At 49.2% G+C, this 18324-nt stretch overlaps 1 protein-coding gene across 2 annotated transcripts in view; it reads right to left on the bottom strand.

Moving 5' to 3' along the window:
• Nucleotides 1-18324, bottom strand: part of CREB3 (cAMP responsive element binding protein 3) — a 52405-nt gene that overhangs the window by 11814 nt on the left and 22267 nt on the right. Inside the window, exons 2-6 of one of the 2 annotated variants that reach the window (XM_063957474.1) lie at nt 12813-12944; nt 7633-7903; nt 5608-5708; nt 5451-5534; nt 4298-4404 (exon numbers count right to left, since the gene is read on the bottom strand). In XM_063957474.1, coding sequence (XP_063813544.1) covers nt 4298-4404; nt 5451-5534; nt 5608-5708; nt 7633-7903; nt 12813-12944 — 695 coding nt within the window. The remainder of the gene's footprint in view (nt 1-4297; nt 4405-5450; nt 5535-5607; nt 5709-7632; nt 7904-12812; nt 12945-18324) is intronic. The other variant, XM_063957475.1, reaches the window with a different exon arrangement.

The following is an 18324-nucleotide window of genomic DNA, read 5'->3' as shown; positions in this document are numbered from 1 at the left end:
ACCTGTGATCCTACATATACATAGTGTACACACCCTACAGAGGGATGGGCAAAGGGGTGTGTGTGTGTGTGTGTGTGTGTGTGTGTGTGTGTGTGGTGCAGGTGGTCACCCTGCAGAATTACACAACGGGATTATTATATACACCTGTGATCCTACATATACATAGTGTACACACCCTACAGAGGGATGGGCAAAGGGGTGTGTGTGTGTGTGTGTGTGTGTGTGTGTGTGTGTGTGTGTGTGTGTGTGTGTGTGTGTGTGTGTGTGTGTGTGTGTGTGTGGTGCAGATGGTCACCCTGCAGAATTACAGAACAGGATTATTATACAGGTTGAGTATCCCTTATCCAAAATGCTTGGGACCAGAAGTATTTTGGATATGGGATTTTTCCGTATTTTGGAATAATTGCATACCATAATGAGATATCATGGTGATGGGACCTAAATCTAAGCACAGAATGCATTTATGTTACATATACACCTTATACACACAGCCTGAAGGTCATTTTAGCCAATATTTTTTATAACTTCTTGCATTAAACAAAGTGTGTGTACATACATACAATTCATTTATGTTTCATATACACCTTATATACACAGCCTGAAGGTCATTTTAGCCAATATTTTTTATAACTTTGTGCATTAAACAAAGTGTGTCTACATTCACACAATCATTTATGTGTCATATACACCTTATACACACAGCCTGAAGGTCATTTAATACATTATGTTCAATAACTTTGTGTATTAAACAAAGTTTGTGTAAATTGAGCCTTCAAAAAACAAAGGTTTCACTATCTCAGTCTCACTCAAAAAATTCCGTATTTCGGAATATTCCGTATTTCGGAATATTTGGATATGGGATACTCAACCTGTATACACCTGTTGTGATCCTACATATACATACATTGCGCACACTTTCCCTGCAGAGGGGAGGTAGGTGGGTGTGGGGTGTGTGTGGTTACATTGCATCCGGAAAGTATTCACAGCGCTTCACTTTCTCCACATTTTGTTATCTTATAGCCTTATTCCAAAATGTAATAAATTAATTTTTTCCCTCAAAATTTTGCACACAATACCCCAGATTGACAACGTGAATTTTTTTTTTGAGATTTTTGTACATTTATTAAACATAGAAAACTAAGAAATCACATGTACATAAGTCTTCACAGCCTTTGCTCAATACTCTGCAGATGCACCTTTGGCAGCAATTACAGTCTCAAGTCTTTTTGAATATGATGCCACAAGCTTGGCACACCTATCTTTGGGCAGTTTCGCTGATTCCTCTTTGCAGCACCTCTCAAGCTCCATCAGGTTGGATGGGAAGCGTCGGTGCACAACCATTTTCAGATCCAGAGATGTTCAGTCGGATTCATGTCTGGGCTCTGGCTGGGCCACTCAAGGACATTCTCACAGAGTTGTCCTGACACCACTCCTTTGATATCATGGCTGTGTGCTTAGGGTCGTTGTCCTGCTGGAAGAGGAACAGTCGCCCCAGTCTGAGGTCAAGAGTGCTCTGAAGCAGGTTTTCATCCAGGATGTCTCTGTACATTGCTGCATTCATCTTTCCCTCTATCCTGACTAGTCTCCCAGTTCCTGCCGCTGAAAACCACCCCCACAGCATGATGCTGCCACCACCATGCTTCACTGTAGGGATGGTATTAGCCTGGTGATGAGCGGTCCTGGTTTCCTCCAAACATGACGCCTGGCATTCACGCCAAAGAGTTGAATATTTGTCTCATCGGACCAGAGAATTTTGTTTCTCATGGTCTGAGAGTCCTTCAGGTGCATTTTGGCAAACTCCAGGCAGGCTGCCATGTCCTTTTCACTAAGGCGTGGTTTCCGTCTGGCCACTCTACCATACTACTCAACCTTGATTGGTGTATTGCTGCAGAAATGGTTGTCCTTCTGGAAGGTTCTCCTCTCTCCACAAAGGAATGCCGTAGCTCTGACAAAGTGACCATTGGGTTCTTGATCACCTGCCTGACTAGGGCACTTCTCCCCCGATCGCTCAGTTTAGACGGCCGGCCAGCTCTAGGAAGAGTCCTGGTGGTTCCGAACTTCTTCAATTTACAGATGATGGAGGCCACTGTGCTCATTGGGACCTTCAAAGCAGCAGATATTTTTCTGTATCCCCAGACAATTGCTTTGACTTCATGCTTGGTTTGTGCTCAGACACGCACTGTCAAGTCTGGAACCTTATATAGACAGGTGTGCGCCTTTCCAAATCATGTCCAATCCACTGAATTTACCACAGGTGGACTCCAATTAAGCTGTAGGAACATCTCAAGGATGATCAGTGGAAACAGGATGCACCTGAGCTCAGTTTTGAGCTTCATGGCAAAGGCTGTGAATACTTATGTACATGTGATTTCTTAGTTTTTCATTTTTAATAAATTTGCAAAAATCTAAAAAAAAACTTTTTTCACGTTGTTAGTATGGGGTATTTTGAGGGAAAAAGCAGCTTTGTACCCAAACACACTTGTTTTATTTGAAATGATAAATAAATATTTTCTTTAATATAGGTATTGTTGGGTCAGAATTTCCACATGTGCTGCAGAAAAGTCAGTCAGACAACGCAAAGCTCCCGGCAATGGAGGAATCTGAGCAGAACAACAGGGCCCAGCGATATCGGCAGCGTTTATACCTGGAGTAGATAACTGGAAGGTGGAATCTTTCCCTCTATCCTGCCATAATGAGCCCATGGAATTTTTGTCTGATTTACCCATTTGCTCCGGTGGCAATGCTCGAATAGGTAAAGGACCATGAAGGTTACAGCACAGGGACATTGTAAAGCCGTCCTCCTCAAAGACAGAACACAGTATTTCTGGGACTATTTTACCACGAGGTCTTAAGCGGCACTGGCTGATAAATAAATGTTCAGAACTACAGAATACATGCTAATATAACACCATTAATGTCACAAGTGCCCCTTGCAGGACCTGACCTCCACAGTAGGTGTCCATTAACTCTAACAAGATTCAATGTATGCCAATCTTCTTCCTTCTTCATCTTAGGATGCGGAAAGAAAGATGATTTGGATTGGTTCTTAGTACAACTTTGTCTGGCATATTTTTCAAGTAGGGATCCTCTGCCCATAGAGATTGTAACGCACTAGACTGGTTCAAATGACTATATCATTAGAGCATTCAGGACCAGGTTCAGATCCCATGGAGCAACCAGTGACCTAATATGTGGTCGTATTTTCTTAACGAACTGACAGAATCTCTATATTAATTCCTCCTCTGCCAATCTTCTATCCAGAAGGACACTCAAGGCTGCTATGTCCCTTTATAGTGCACATGGCTAGATCTTGCACAAATCCATCATGGAACAATTGCAGAACCCGGGGTGTTTCAGCTTGCTTCTTCTCAGAGCCAGGTCCCATCCAGGAAACAAACTTCTTCCATACCCTGTAATATGCTTGTGAGGAACCCTCTCTTGCTTGTGTAAGCATTTGCACTACTTGATCAGACAGACCCTTATTCTTGAATATTTTCAATCTCCACACTGTGAAATGGACTCTTGACAAACGTGGATGAAGTACTGGTCCCTGATGTAGCAGATGTGACCCGATTGGCCATAAAGAGTCCATGAATACTACCAATTTCATTGCTGTTGCAAACCAAGGTCTTCTTGGCCAGTAAGGAAAGACTGCCACCTCTATGATCTCTTATAGTCTTTACTATGAGAGGTATCAGAGGAAAGGGTGGACAGAGGAAGGATGCTTTGTGTCAGACAATCCTCTGGTTCTGTGTGACACTTACACCAGGGCTGGGTCTGCACTAGAGGGGTCCCGGCTGTGACTCGCCGCTCTTACACTGCAGAAGCAAAGCCTGTTCCACTCTACCTGGTCAGTTAGTGGAACTCTTGGTGCTGGTCACCCGTGCCCGGCAGCCACGAGCTCCTTGTTCCTTACTTTCACAGATCCAATGTGTTTGTGGCTAATGAGGCGTCTCCGTATATGGGAACCAGAGAGAGCACCTTCCTCGGGGGGTCAGCGTTGGGACGTCACCAGGGACTGGTGTTCCGATGACAGAAAAGGTGAGGGGAGATATCAGAGGGTCCAGCGGAGGGCTGATATGGAAGACTGGGGAGGTTACACTTCCAGACCTGACCTTTACATGAAGCATGAGTCCTGATATTTATACAGGGAACGCATATAATACACGTCCATCTGTAATACCCATATATGGCAGGTCTTCCCCCATATATGGCAGGTCTTCCCCCATATATGGCAGGTCTTCCCCCATATGTAACGTGCAGTGTATCCGGTCACCCTATGGAGAATTGTACCAACCTGTTCTCTAACCCATCCACATATTCCTTCTTCTTCTTCCGACTCTCCTGGGCCGAGCGCTTGTTCCGGATTTTCCTGCGCACGCGTTTCAGAACTCGCTCCTCGGCCTGGGAACACACAGCGCTCGCGTTACAGGGACACCGGACCTTATACAGCCGATATCACTAACTACATTCCCACATCTGTCTGTGCTTTCATCAAGAGCTGAACATCATCCAGGCAGGTATGTGGCCTTTTTAATAGTGCTGTGAGTACTGGATGGGAGATTGGGGGGGGGGGTCCCACCTAGAGCCATGGATGCTATACAAGCCCCACCTAGAGCCATGGATGCTATACAAGCCCCACCTAGAGCCATGGATGCTATACAAGCCCCACCTAGAGCCATGGATGCTATACAAGCCCCACCCAGAGCCATGGATGCTATACAAGCCCCACCCAGAGCCATGGATGCTATACAAGCCCCACCTAGAGTCATGGATGCTATACAAGCCCCACCTAGAGTCATGGATGCTATACAAGCCCCACCTAGAGTCATGGACGCTATACAAGCCCCACCTAGAGTCATGGACGCTATACAAGCCCCACCCAGAGCCATTGATGCTATACAAGCCCCACCCAGAGCCATGGATGCTATACAAGCCCCACCTAGAGTCATGGATGCTATACAAGCCCCACCTAGAGCCATGGATGCTATACAAGCCCCACCCAGAGCCATGGATGCTATACAAGCCCCACCCAGAGCCATTGATGCTATACAAGCCCCACCCAGAGCCATGGATGCTATACAAGCCCCACCCAGAGCCATTGATGCTATACAAGCCCCACCTAGAGTCATGGATGCTATACAAGCCCCAGCTAGAGCCATGGATGCTATACAAGCCCCAGCTAGAGCCATGGATGCTATACAAGCCCCAGCTAGAGCCATGGATGCTATACAAGCCCCACCTACAGCCATGGATGCTATACAAGCCCCACCCAGAGCCATTGATGCTATACAGGCCCCACCTAGAGCCATGGATGCTATACAAGCCTTGGCCAGAGAGATGAAGCCCTGTATCTAGCTGGGGCTGTCCATGCACAGAGTTATCTGATAATGGAAATCCTGGTATCAGGTCTTTTGGCCATTGGAAGGGGCAGATAAATGTGGCGTTACCTTGGTGAGGGGCAAATGTTGGGGTAAAGTGACTCCTTCCTTTCCAAGCAGTCGAGACTCTTCCTCCGTTAACTGTATCACCTGCTGAACACAGAACATTTAGGGTAGAAGTAGGTCCTCTCAGTTATATACCCAGAAGGTGGCCCCCCATTCATACCTGATGGCTCTGGTAGGAGGACTCATCGTCTTCCTCCTCATCCTCCATACAAAGGCTGATGGGGTCCTCTAACTCCAGCTCCGGCTCTTCCACACAAACGTCTGAAAACAGAGAAGGTGGAGAAATAATTCAGAGAAACAAGCACAGTCAGACTACAGTCCACAGTACAAGTCTACAGGAGCACTGCCAGACTACAGTCCACAGTGTACAGGTCTACGGGAGAACAGTCAGACTACAGTCCACAGTGTACAGGAGCACTGCCAGACTACAGTCCACAGTGTACAGGTCTACAGGAGCACCGCCAGACTACAGGCCACAATGTACAGGAGCACCGCCAGACTACAGTCCACAGTGTACAGGTCTACAGGAGCACCGCCAGACTACAGTCCACAGTGTACAGGTGTACAGGAGCACCGCCGGACTACAGTCCACAGTGTACAGGTCTACAGGAGCACAGTCAGACTACAGTCCACAGTGTACAGGTCTACAGGAGCACCGCCAGACTACAGGCCACAATGTACAGGAGCACCGCCAGACTACAGTCCACATGTGTACAGGAGCACCGCCAGACTACAGTCCACATGTGTACAGGAGCACCGCCAGACTACAGTCCACATGTGTACAGGAGCACCGCCAGACTACAGTCCACATGTGTACGTGTACAGGAGCACCACCAGACTACAGGCCACAATGTACAGGAGCACCGCCAGACTACAGTCCACATGTGTACAGGAGCACCGCCAGACTACAGTCCACATGTGTACGTGTACAGGAGCACCGCCAGACTACAGTCCACGGTGTACATGAGCACCGCCAGACTACAGTCCACAGTGTACATGTGTACAGGAGCACCACCAGACTACAGTCCACATGTGTACAGGAGCACCGCCAGACTACAGTCCACAGTGTACATGTGTACAGGAGCACCACCAGACTACAGCCCACAGTGTACAGGAGCACCGCCAGACTACAGCCCACAGTGTACAGGAGCACCGCCAGACTACAGTCCACAGTGTACAGGAGCACCGCCAGACTACAGTCCACAGTGTACAGGAGCACCGCCAGACTACAGTCCACAGTGTACAGGAGCACCGCCAGACTACAGTCCACAGTGTACAGGAGCACCACCAGACTACAGCCCACAGTGTACATGTGTACATGAGCACCGCCAGACTACAGTCCACAGTGTACATGTGTACAGGAGCACCACCAGACTACAGTCCACATGTGTACAGGAGCACCGCCAGACTACAGTCCACATGTGTACAGGAGCACCGCCAGACTACAGTCCACAGTGTACAGGAGCACCACCAGACTACAGTCCACATGTGTACAGGAGCACCGCCAGACTACAGTCCACATGTGTACAGGAGCACCGCCAGACTACAGTCCACAGTGTACATGTGTACAGGAGCACCACCAGACTACAGCCCACAGTGTACAGGAGCACCACCAGACTACAGTCCACATGTGTACAGGAGCACCGCCAGACTACAGTCCACATGTGTACAGGAGCACCGCCAGACTACAGTCCACAGTGTACATGTGTACAGGAGCACCACCAGACTACAGTCCACATGTGTACAGGAGCACCGCCAGACTACAGTCCACATGTGTACAGGAGCACCGCCAGACTACAGTCCACAGTGTACATGTGTACAGGAGCACCACCAGACTACAGCCCACAGTGTACAGGAGCACCGCCAGACTACAGTCCACAGTGTACAGGAGCACCGCCAGACTACATTCCACAATGTACATGTGTACAGGAGCACCGCCAGACTACAGACCACAACTTACAGGTCTATGGGAGCACAGACTACAGTCCACACTGAACACAATAAAACAGACATAAGGTGAGGAGATCTACACCACCATTTATGGAGGTTTGGGGACAGTGGGGAATATTCACAGTAACTATGGAAAGATCTCACTCAATATGTGACCGCGATACTGTATATCTGTTACATGATGTATGAAGTAAGTCTATTAAAGCTGGGATCATCATGTACAGTAATAACTTACCCAAGTCTATGAAAACATCTCCATCACAGGTCTCAGAGCGGACACTTTGCAGGACATCTGCATCGTTCCCCTGCGGCATGAAGTAATTGTGCTCGCTCTGTACAATGTTGGGGCTACCAGGTGGGGTGGTCTCCCAGGTCCCAGGAGAAGGGACAGCTGTCTGGCCCTCAGATATACCGCTGTCACTGGCCACAGGAGAGTCAGGATCATCACATAGGGGGCTGCCCAGGAGCTCACAGAGGAAGCCTTCCACCGTGCTATCACTCAGCACCTGCACACAAAAGACGGACACCAAGGTCAGCTACCTCTATGCTCAATATGTACAATAAAGGTGGAGAACTACTGTGAGAGGCTGCAGGACAGAGAGAGAGAGGCAGGGAAGCGGAGGGAGAGAGAGGCTGCAGGACAGAGAGAGAGAGGCAGGGAAGCGGAGGGAGAGAGAGGCTGCAGGACAGAGAGAGAGGCAGGGAAGCGGAGGGAGAGAGAGGCTGCAGGAGAGAGAGGCAGGGAAGCGGAGGGAGAGAGAGAGGCAGAGAAGCGGAGGGAGAGAGAGGCTGCAGGACAGAGAGAGAGGCAGAGAAGCGGAGGGAGAGAGAGGCTGCAGGACAGAGAGAGAGGTAGGGAAGCGGAGGGAGAGAGAGGCTGCAGGAGAGAGAGGCAGGGAAGCGGAGGGAGAGAGAGGCTGCAGGACAGAGAGAGAGGCAGGGAAGCGGAGGGAGAGAGAGGCTGCAGGAGAGAGAGGCAGGGAAGCGGAGGGAGAGAGAGGCTGCAGGACAGAGAGAGAGGCAGGGAAGCGGAGGGAGAGAGAGGCTGCAGGAGAGAGAGAGAGAGAGGTAGGGAAGCGGAGGGAGAGAGAGGCTGCAGGAGAGAGAGGCAGGGAAGCGGAGGGAGAGAGAGAGGCAGGGAAGCGGAGGGAGAGAGAGGCTGCAGGACAGAGAGAGAGGCAGAGAAGCGGAGGGAGAGAGAGGCTGCAGGACAGAGAGAGAGGTAGGGAAGCGGAGGGAGAGAGAGGCTGCAGGACAGAGAGAGAGAGGCAGGGAAGCGGAGGGAGAGAGAGGCTGCAGGACAGAGAGAGAGAGGCAGGGAAGCGGAGGGAGAGAGAGGCTGCAGGACAGAGAGAGAGGCAGGGAAGCGGAGGGAGAGAGAGGCTGCAGGAGAGAGAGGCAGGGAAGCGGAGGGAGAGAGAGAGGCAGAGAAGCGGAGGGAGAGAGAGGCTGCAGGACAGAGAGAGAGGCAGAGAAGCGGAGGGAGAGAGAGGCTGCAGGACAGAGAGAGGTAGGGAAGCGGAGGGAGAGAGAGGCTGCAGGAGAGAGAGGCAGGGAAGCGGAGGGAGAGAGAGGCTGCAGGACAGAGAGAGAGGCAGGGAAGCGGAGGGAGAGAGAGGCTGCAGGAGAGAGAGGCAGGGAAGCGGAGGGAGAGAGAGGCTGCAGGACAGAGAGAGAGGCAGGGAAGCGGAGGGAGAGAGAGGCTGCAGGAGAGAGAGAGAGAGAGGTAGGGAAGCGGAGGGAGAGAGAGGCTGCAGGAGAGAGAGGCAGGGAAGCGGAGGGAGAGAGAGAGGCAGAGAAGCGGAGGGAGAGAGAGGCTGCAGGACAGAGAGAGAGGCAGAGAAGCGGAGGGAGAGAGAGGCTGCAGGACAGAGAGAGAGGTAGGGAAGCGGAGGGAGAGAGAGGCTGCAGGAGAGAAAGGCAGGGAAGCGGAGGGAGAGAGAGGCTGCAGGACAGAGAGAGAGGCAGAGAAGCGGAGGGAGAGAGAGGCTGCAGGACAGAGAGAGAGGTAGGGAAGCGGAGGGAGAGAGAGGCTGCAGGACAGAGAGAGAGGCAGGGAAGCGGAGGGAGAGAGAGGCTGCAGGAGAGCGAGGCAGGGAAGCGGAGGGAGAGAGAGGCTGCAGGACAGAGAGGCAGGAAAGCGGTGCCCGAGGGAGATAGTCGCAGTAGGAGAGAGAGGCAGGGAAGCAGTGCAGAGGGAGTGAAGCTGTAGGAAAGAGGCAGGGAAGCGGTGCAGAGGGAGAGAGAGGCAGGGAAGCAGTGCAGAGGGAGACGCTCTGGGAAGCTGTGCAGAGGGAGAGAGACGCAGTAGGAGAGGCAGGGAAGCGGTGCAGAGAGACGCAGTAGGAGAGAGCCAGGGAAGCAGTGCAGAGAGAGCCAGGGAAGCAGTGCAGAGAGAGAGACGCAGTAGGAGAGAGAGCCAGGGAAGCAGTGCAGAGAGAGAGACGCAGTAGGAGTGAGAGGCAGGGAAGCGGTGCAGAGGAAGGGACGCTGTAGGAGTGAGGCAGGGAAGCGGTGCAGAGGGAGAGACGCTGTAGGAGAGAGGCAGGGAAGTTGTGCAGAGAGACGCAGTAGGAGTGAGAGGCAGGGAAGCGGTGCAGAGGAAGGGACGCTGTAGGAGGCAGGGAAGCGGTGCAGAGGGAGAGACACTGTAGGAGAGAGGCAGGGAAGTTGTGCAGAGGGAGAGAGATGCAGTAGGAGAGGCAGGGAAGCAGTGCAGAGAGAGAGATGCTGTAGGAGAGAGGCAGGGAAGTTGTGCAGAGGGAGAGAGATGCAGTAGGGGAGAGAGGCAGGGAAGCGGTGCAGAGGGAGTGACGCTGCAGGAGAGGCAGGAAAACAGCGTCAGGAGTACAGCCTGGTTTCAGTGATATATTGCTGGTAGAGTGGTATTTGCTGTATAATTAAATAACTGGAGACATCTTGCTGATATCAATAGTTTTCTCATGATCCTACACAGACCAAACCCCATGCAAACCAGAAAAAATAAGTGTCTGGAGGCCATGGGATAAATTTACTCAAGATCGATATTTTGCTTCAGGGTCTAAATCGCACATTTAATAAAAGTCTATTTTAACAGTGTTTTGTTTAGTATAGAGTGGCCAGGCCTTACCCCCCGGAGCCGCCGGTATAGACTGGTCAGGCCTTACCCCCCAGAGCCGCCGGTATAGACTGGTCAGGCCTTACCCCCCAGAGCCGCCGGTATAGAGTGGCCAGGCCCCCCAGAGCCGCCGGTATAGAGTGGCCAGGCCCCCCAGAGCCGCCGGTATAGAGTGGCCAGGCCCCCCAGAGCCGCCGGTATAGAGTGGCCAGGCCCCCCAGAGCCGCCGGTATAGAGTGGCCAGGCCCCCCAGAGCCGCCGGTATAGAGTGGCCAGGCCCCCCAGAGCCGCCGGTATAGAGTGGCCAGGCCCCCCAGAGCCGCCGATATAGAGTGGCCAGGCCCCCCAGAGCCGCCGATATAGAGTGGCCAGGCCCCCCAGAGCCGCCGGTATAGAGTGGCCAGGCCCCCCAGAGCCACCGGTATACAGTGGCTAGGCCCCCCAGAGCCGCCGGTATACAGTGGCTAGGCCCCCCAGAGCCGCCGGTATAGAGTGGCTAGGCCCCCCAGAGCCGCCGGTATAGAGTGTCTAGGCCCCCCAGAGCCGCCGGTATAGAGTGTCTAGGCCCCCCAGAGCCGCCGGTATAGAGTGTCTAGGCCCCCCAGAGCCGCCGGTATAGAGTGGCTAGGCCCCCCCGGTATAGAGTGGCTAGGCCCCCCCGGAGCCGCCGGTATAGAGTGGCTAGGCCCCCACGGTATAGAGTGGCTAGGCCCCCCGGAGCCGCCGGTATAGAGTGGCTAGGCCCCCCCGGTATAGAGTGGCTAGGCCCCCCCGAAGCCGCCGGTATAGAGTGGCTAGACCCCCCGAAGCCGCCGGTATAGAGTGGCTAGGCCCCCCAGAGCTAACACCTTAACAAGGAGACAGTCGGGAACTGGCAGAGTCACTACTAGCTGCAGAAGAACTGGACCCCTGTGACCGGACGGGCCTGTACGAAAGCCCTCACCGTGGTCGTGTCCCGTCCCCAGTACACAGAATGGATGTTTAGGTCACATGGGACCTGGCCTCATAGTGGATTCCCGCTTACCACCAGTAACCATCCGTTACTGACTCCACGCACTGCGCAGTTGGCGGGTTTACGCTGCCACCACCAGGCTCCTAACCTGCCGTGGCGTCTGGAACCACGGTTCTGCTCTGCATGCGTCGACACGCCGCCTTACCACACCTGTGTGGTATTGCCGAATCCCCAAACGTTGCTTGCCCAAGCACAACATGATAGCAGGCCGAAGGCGGAGCTTGGAGACGCTGGTTACACCCTGGACAGCCGGTGAACGGAGCTAGGTTTCGCCTAGCCCTGCAGGTCACAAGATGAAGCAGTCGTCTTTAGGCAGAAGATCTTTATTTGCCCAAATAGGTCTAAAGAGAACTCTTCCCTATTGCTAGGGGCAGCAGCAATACAGCAAGACGTTACAGCAGAATGTAGTTGGTATAATTCACTGGAGCTCACAGGCCTCTTCTTTTTATACAGTAAAACCACAAACCACAGTCCTTTCCATCCAATCAGGATATCTTACAAAATATAAATAAATTACATTTTAAAAGGATATAAGTGCATGAAGCAATTTCCTCCTTCCTGTCACACAGACAAAGTTTGGTGTCTTGTAAACTCCAATTCCTACCACCTGGCAGTTTACACTTCGCCATTGATACATTTATCACATAGCTTTAAAATACGGTTTGTATTTGATTTCCCAAACAAATGTTCCTCATCCTTCCTGCATCTACCATTCAGGATTCGTATATCAAACCAGCTACAGAAATAAATACAGGTTTCCATCCCCATACCACTTTACATATGTAATAAGGAAATCCCCCGTGATTAATTGCTTTCCCTGAGTTACTCACACCCAGCCTTTACCTGCCGTGCACTGCCCAACCTCAAAAGGTTTTGTCATTCACATATCTGCTAGGAGAGGACAATAAGCATCACATTTCCTAGTCACAGATGATAGGGGATGCTTATTCAGAGATTAGAGATATATCTATCTATCTATCTATATATATTCAGTAGTAAGTGCATTTTTCCTTTAAATATACAGGTGAGCACATCTTAAATATAAATTCATTTAAACATGCAATCCTACAATTGTGCACAGAGCACTACATATGACATATTAAAACACATCATTAAACATATTTTTAAACAGTCCGCGCCCAGCGCTGTAATTACATCTTAACAGTGGCGCCAAGCACCTATTGTCCTTAAAATGGCACCGGGCACTTTAAGGGTTAACCCCTTACATGCCGTGGCCGCCATTAACCATGTGGCAAATGGGTCTCTTCAGCCACAATCCCAATATATGCACACTCGAAAACCTCACCTCTCGCTCTCCAGACCCCCACACAGGCAGCTCTTGGTTATAATTCTCAGGGACATTATTACACATATCCTCCAACAGGAAATCCAGAAGATCGGAATCCTCCATTTCACCAAATTCTCCAAACAGAGACATCTGAAAAGAGTACAAGAGGGGATCACATGACAATATTACTCAGTACTGCTTCCCCTTCCATTACATGACAGGCAATATTACCCAGTACTGCTTCCCCTTCCATTACATGACAGGCAATATTACCCAGTACTGCTTCCCCTTCCATTACATGACAGGCAATATTACCCAGTACTGCTTCCCCTTCCATAACATAACAGACAATATTACCCAGCAGTACTGCTTCCCCTTCCATTACATGACAGGCAATATTACCCAGTACTGCTTCCCCTTCCATTACATGACAGGCAATATTACCCAGTACTGCTTCCCCTTCCATTACATGACAGGCAATATTACCCAGTACTGCTTCCCCTTCCATAACATGACAGGCAATATTACCCAGTACTGCTTCCCCTTCCATAACATGACAGGCAATATTACCCAGTACTGCTTCCCCTTCCATAACATGACAGGCAATATTACCCAGTACTGCTTCCCCTTCCATTACATGACAGGCAATATTACCCAGTACTGCTTCCCCTTCCATTACATGACAGGCAATATTACCCAGTACTGCTTCCCCTTCCATTACATGACAGGCAATATTACCCAGTACTGCTTCCCCTTCCATTACATGACAGGCAATATTACCCAGTACTGCTTCCCCTTCCATTACATGACAGGCAATATTACCCAGTACTGCTTCCCCTTCCATAACATGACAGGCAATATTACCCAGTACTGCTTCCCCTTCCATAACATGACAGGCAATATTACCCAGTACTGCTTCCCCTTCCATAACATGACAGGCAATATTACCCAGTACTGCTTCCCCTTCCATAACATGACAGGCAATATTACCCAGTACTGCTTCCCCTTCCATAACATGACAGACAATATTACCCAGTACTGCTTCCCCTTCCATTACATGACAGGCAATATTACCCAGTACTGCTTCCCCTTCCATTACATGACAGACAATATTACCCAGCAGTACTGCTTCCCCTTCCATTACATGACAGGCAATATTACCCAGCAGTACTGCTTCCCCTTCCATTACATGACAGGCAATATTACCCAGCAGTACTGCTTCCCCTTCCATTACATGACAGGCAATATTACCCAGTACTGCTTCCCGTTCCATTACATGACAGGCAATATTACCCAGCAGTACTGCTTAACCTTCCATAATATGACAGGCAATATTACCCAGTACTGCTTCCCCTCCCATAACATGACAGGCAATATTACCCAGCAGTACTGCTTCCCCTTCCATTACATGACAGGCAATATTACCCAGCAGTACTGCTTCCCCTTCCATTACATGGCAGGCAATATTACCCAGCAGTACTGCTTCCCCTTCCATTACATGACAGGCAATATTACCCAGTACTGCTTCCCGTTCCATTACATGACAGGCAATATTACCCAGCAGTACTGCTTAACCTTCCATAATATGACAGGCAATATTACCCAGTACTGCTTCCCCTCCCATAACATGACAGGCAATATTACCCAGCAGTACTGCTTCCCCTTCCATTACATGACAGGCAATATTACCCAGCAGTACTGCTTCCCCTTCCATTACATGGCAGGCAATATTACCCAGCAGTACTGCTTCCCCTTCCATTACATGACAGGCAATATTACCCAGTACTGCTTCCCGTTCCATTACATGACAGGCAATATTACCCAGCAGTACTGCTTAACCTTCCATAATATGACAGGCAATATTACCCAGTACTGCTTCCCCTCCCATAACATGACAGGCAATATTACCCAGCAGTACTGCTTCCCCTTCCATTACATGACAGGCAATATTACCCAGCAGTACTGCTTCCCCTTCCATTACATGGCAGGCAATATTACCCAGCAGTACTGCTTCCCCTTCCATTACATGACAGGCAATATTACCTGTTTATATATATATATATATATATATATATATATATATATATATATATATATATATATATATATATATATATATATATATATATATATAGTAGGGGTGGTACACAGTGTGTATATACACGGGATAGGGGAGGGGATATACAGTGTATATACCGGGTAGGGGGTCTCACCGTCTTCTTGGGGATACACAGTGTGTATATATAGGGTATGAGGGTACACAGTAGGTATATACGGGGTAGGGGGTCTCACTGTCTTCCTGGGGATACACAGTGTATATATAGGGTATGAGGGGACACACTGTAGATATACACAGGGTAGGGGGTCTCACCGTCCTCCTGGGGGAATACAGTGTATATATAGGGTATAAGGGGGGATACAGTGTATATATAGGATAGGGGAGGGGCTATACAGTGTATATATATGGGGTGGGTTGGGGGGGTCTCACAGTCCTCCTGGGGGCACACAGTGTATATAGAGTGTAGGGGAGGGGGTATACAGTGTATAAATAGTGTAGGGGAGGGGGTATACAGTGTATAAATAGTGTAGGGGAGGGGGTATACAGTGTATAAATAGTGTAGGGGAGGGGTATACAGTGTATATATAGTGTAGGGGAGGGTATATACAGTGTATATACGGGGTTGGGGATCTCATCGTACTCCTGGGGGCACACAGTGTGTATAGGGTATGTGGGGGGGTACACAGTGTGTATATGTGGGGTATACAGTATATATATATATATATATATATATATATATATATATATATATATATATATATATATATATATATATATATATATATATATATAGGGTATGAGGGGGTATACAGTGTATATATAGGGTATGAGGGGGTACGCAGTGTATATATAGGGTATGAGGGGGTATGCAGTGTATATATAGGGTATGAGGGGTACGCAGTGTATATATAGGGTATGAGGGGGTACACAGTGTATATATAGGGTATGAGGGGACACACTGTAGATATACACAGGGTAGGGGGTCTCACCGTCCTCCTGGGGGAATACAGTGTATATATAGGGTATGAGGGGGTACACAGTGTATATATAGGGTATGAGGGGATATACAGTGTATATATAGGGTATGAGGGGATATACAGTGTATATATAGGGTATGAGGGGGTATACAGTGTATATATAGGGTATGAGGGGGGTATACAGTGTATATAGGGTATACAGTGTATGTAATGTATGTGTATATATATATATATATATATATATATATATATATATATATATATATATATAGGGAATGAGGGGGTGTACAGTGTATATATAGGGTATGAGGGTGTATACAGTGTATATATAGTGTTGGGGAGGGGTATACAGTGTATATATAGTGTATGAGGGGGTATACAGTGTATACATAGGGTATGAGGGAATATACAGCGTATATATAGTGTATGAGGGGGTATACAGTGTCTATATAGGGTATGAGGGGGTATACAGTGTACATATAGGGTATGAGGGTATACAGTGTATATACAGGGTATGAGGGTATATATAGGGTATGAGGGTATACAGTCTATATATAGGGTATGAGGGGGTATACAGTGTATATATAGGGTATGAGGGTATACAGTCTATATATAGGGGAGGGGGTATACCGTGTATATATGTATATATAGGGTATGATGGTATACAGTGTATATAGGGTATGAGGGTATATGCAGTGTATATATAGGGTAGGGGAGGGGGTATACAGTGTATAATAAGAATTTACTCACCTGTAATTCTATTTCTCGTAGTCCGTAGTGGATGCTGGGAACTCCGTAAGGACCATGGGGAATAGCGGGCTCCGAAGGAGACTGGGCACTCTAAGAAAGAATTAGGACTACCTGGTGTGCACTGGCTCCTCCCTCTATGCCCCTCCTCCAGACCTCAGTTAAGGAAACTGTGCCCGGAAGAGCTGACACAATAAGAAAGGGATTTGGAATCCCGGGTAAGACTCATCCAGCCACACCAATCACACCGTATAACTCGTGATAATATACCCAGTTAACAGTATGAACAACAACTGAGCCTCACGAACAGATGGCTCATAACAATAACCCTTTAGTTAGGCAATAACTATATACAAGTATTGCAGACAATCCGCACTTGGGACGGGCGCCCAGCATCCACTACGGACTTCGAGAAAATAAGATTTTACTTACCGATAAATCTATTTCTCGTAGTCCGTAGTGGATGCTGGGGACTCCGTCAGGACCATGGGGAATAGCGGCTCCGCAGGAGACAGGGCACAAAAGTAAAAGCTTTAGGATCAGGTGGTGTGCACTGGCTCCTCCCCCTATGACCCTCCTCCAAGCCTCAGTTAGGATACTGTGCCCGGACGAGCGTACACAATAAGGAAGGATTTTGAATCCCGGGTAAGACTCATACCAGCCACACCAATCACACTGTACAACCTGTGATCTGAACCCAGTTAACAGCATGATAACAGCGGAGCCTCTGAAAAGATGGCTCACAACAATAATAACCCGATTTTTGTAACAATAACTATGTACAAGTATTGCAGACAATCCGCACTTGGGATGGGCGCCCAGCATCCACTACGGACTACGAGAAATAGATTTATCGGTAAGTAAAATCTTATTTTCTCTAACGTCCTAGTGGATGCTGGGGACTCCGTCAGGACCATGGGGATTATACCAAAGCTCCCAAACGGGCGGGAGAGTGCGGATGACTCTGCAGCACCGAATGAGAGAACTCCAGGTCTTCTTTAGCCAGGGTATCAAATTTGTAGAATTTTACAAACGTGTTCTCCCCCCGACCACGTAGCTGCTCGGCAGAGTTGTAATGCCGAGACCCCTCGGGCAGCCGCCCAGGATGAGCCCACCTTCCTTGTGGAATGGGCATTTTCATATTTTGGCTGTGGCAGGCCTGCCACAGAATGTGCAAGCTGAATTGTACTACACATCCAACTAGCAATCGTCTGCTTAGAAGCAAGAGCACCCAGTTTATTGGGTGCATACAGGATAACAGCAAGTCAGTTTTCCTGACTCCAGCCGTCCTGGAAACCGATATTTTCAGGGCCCTGACAACATCTAGCAACTTGGAGTCCTCCAAGTCCCTAGTAGCCGCAGGTACCACAATAAGCTGGTTCAGGTGAAACGCTGACACCACCTTAGGGAGAAACTGGGGACGAGTCCGCAGCTCTGCCCCGTCCGAATGGACAATCAGATATGGGCTTTTGTGAGACAAAGCCGCCAATTCTGACACTCGCCTGGCCGAGGCCAGGGCCAACATCATGGTCACTTTCCATGTGAGATATTTCAAATCCACAGATTTGAGCGGTTTAAACCAATGTGATTTGAGGAATCCCAGAACTACGTTGAGATCCCACAGTGCCACTGGAGGCACAAAAGGGGGTTGTATATGCAGTACTCCCTTGACAAACTTCTGGACTTCAGGAACTGAAGCCAATTCTTTCAGGAAGAAAATTGACAGGGCCGAAATTTGAACCTTAAT

The sequence above is a fragment of the Pseudophryne corroboree genome, chromosome 1, assembly GCF_028390025.1.
Source record: "Pseudophryne corroboree isolate aPseCor3 chromosome 1, aPseCor3.hap2, whole genome shotgun sequence".
Classification (NCBI taxonomy): Eukaryota; Metazoa; Chordata; class Amphibia; order Anura; family Myobatrachidae; genus Pseudophryne; species Pseudophryne corroboree.
This window is presented reverse-complemented; position numbering and strand designations above follow the sequence as displayed.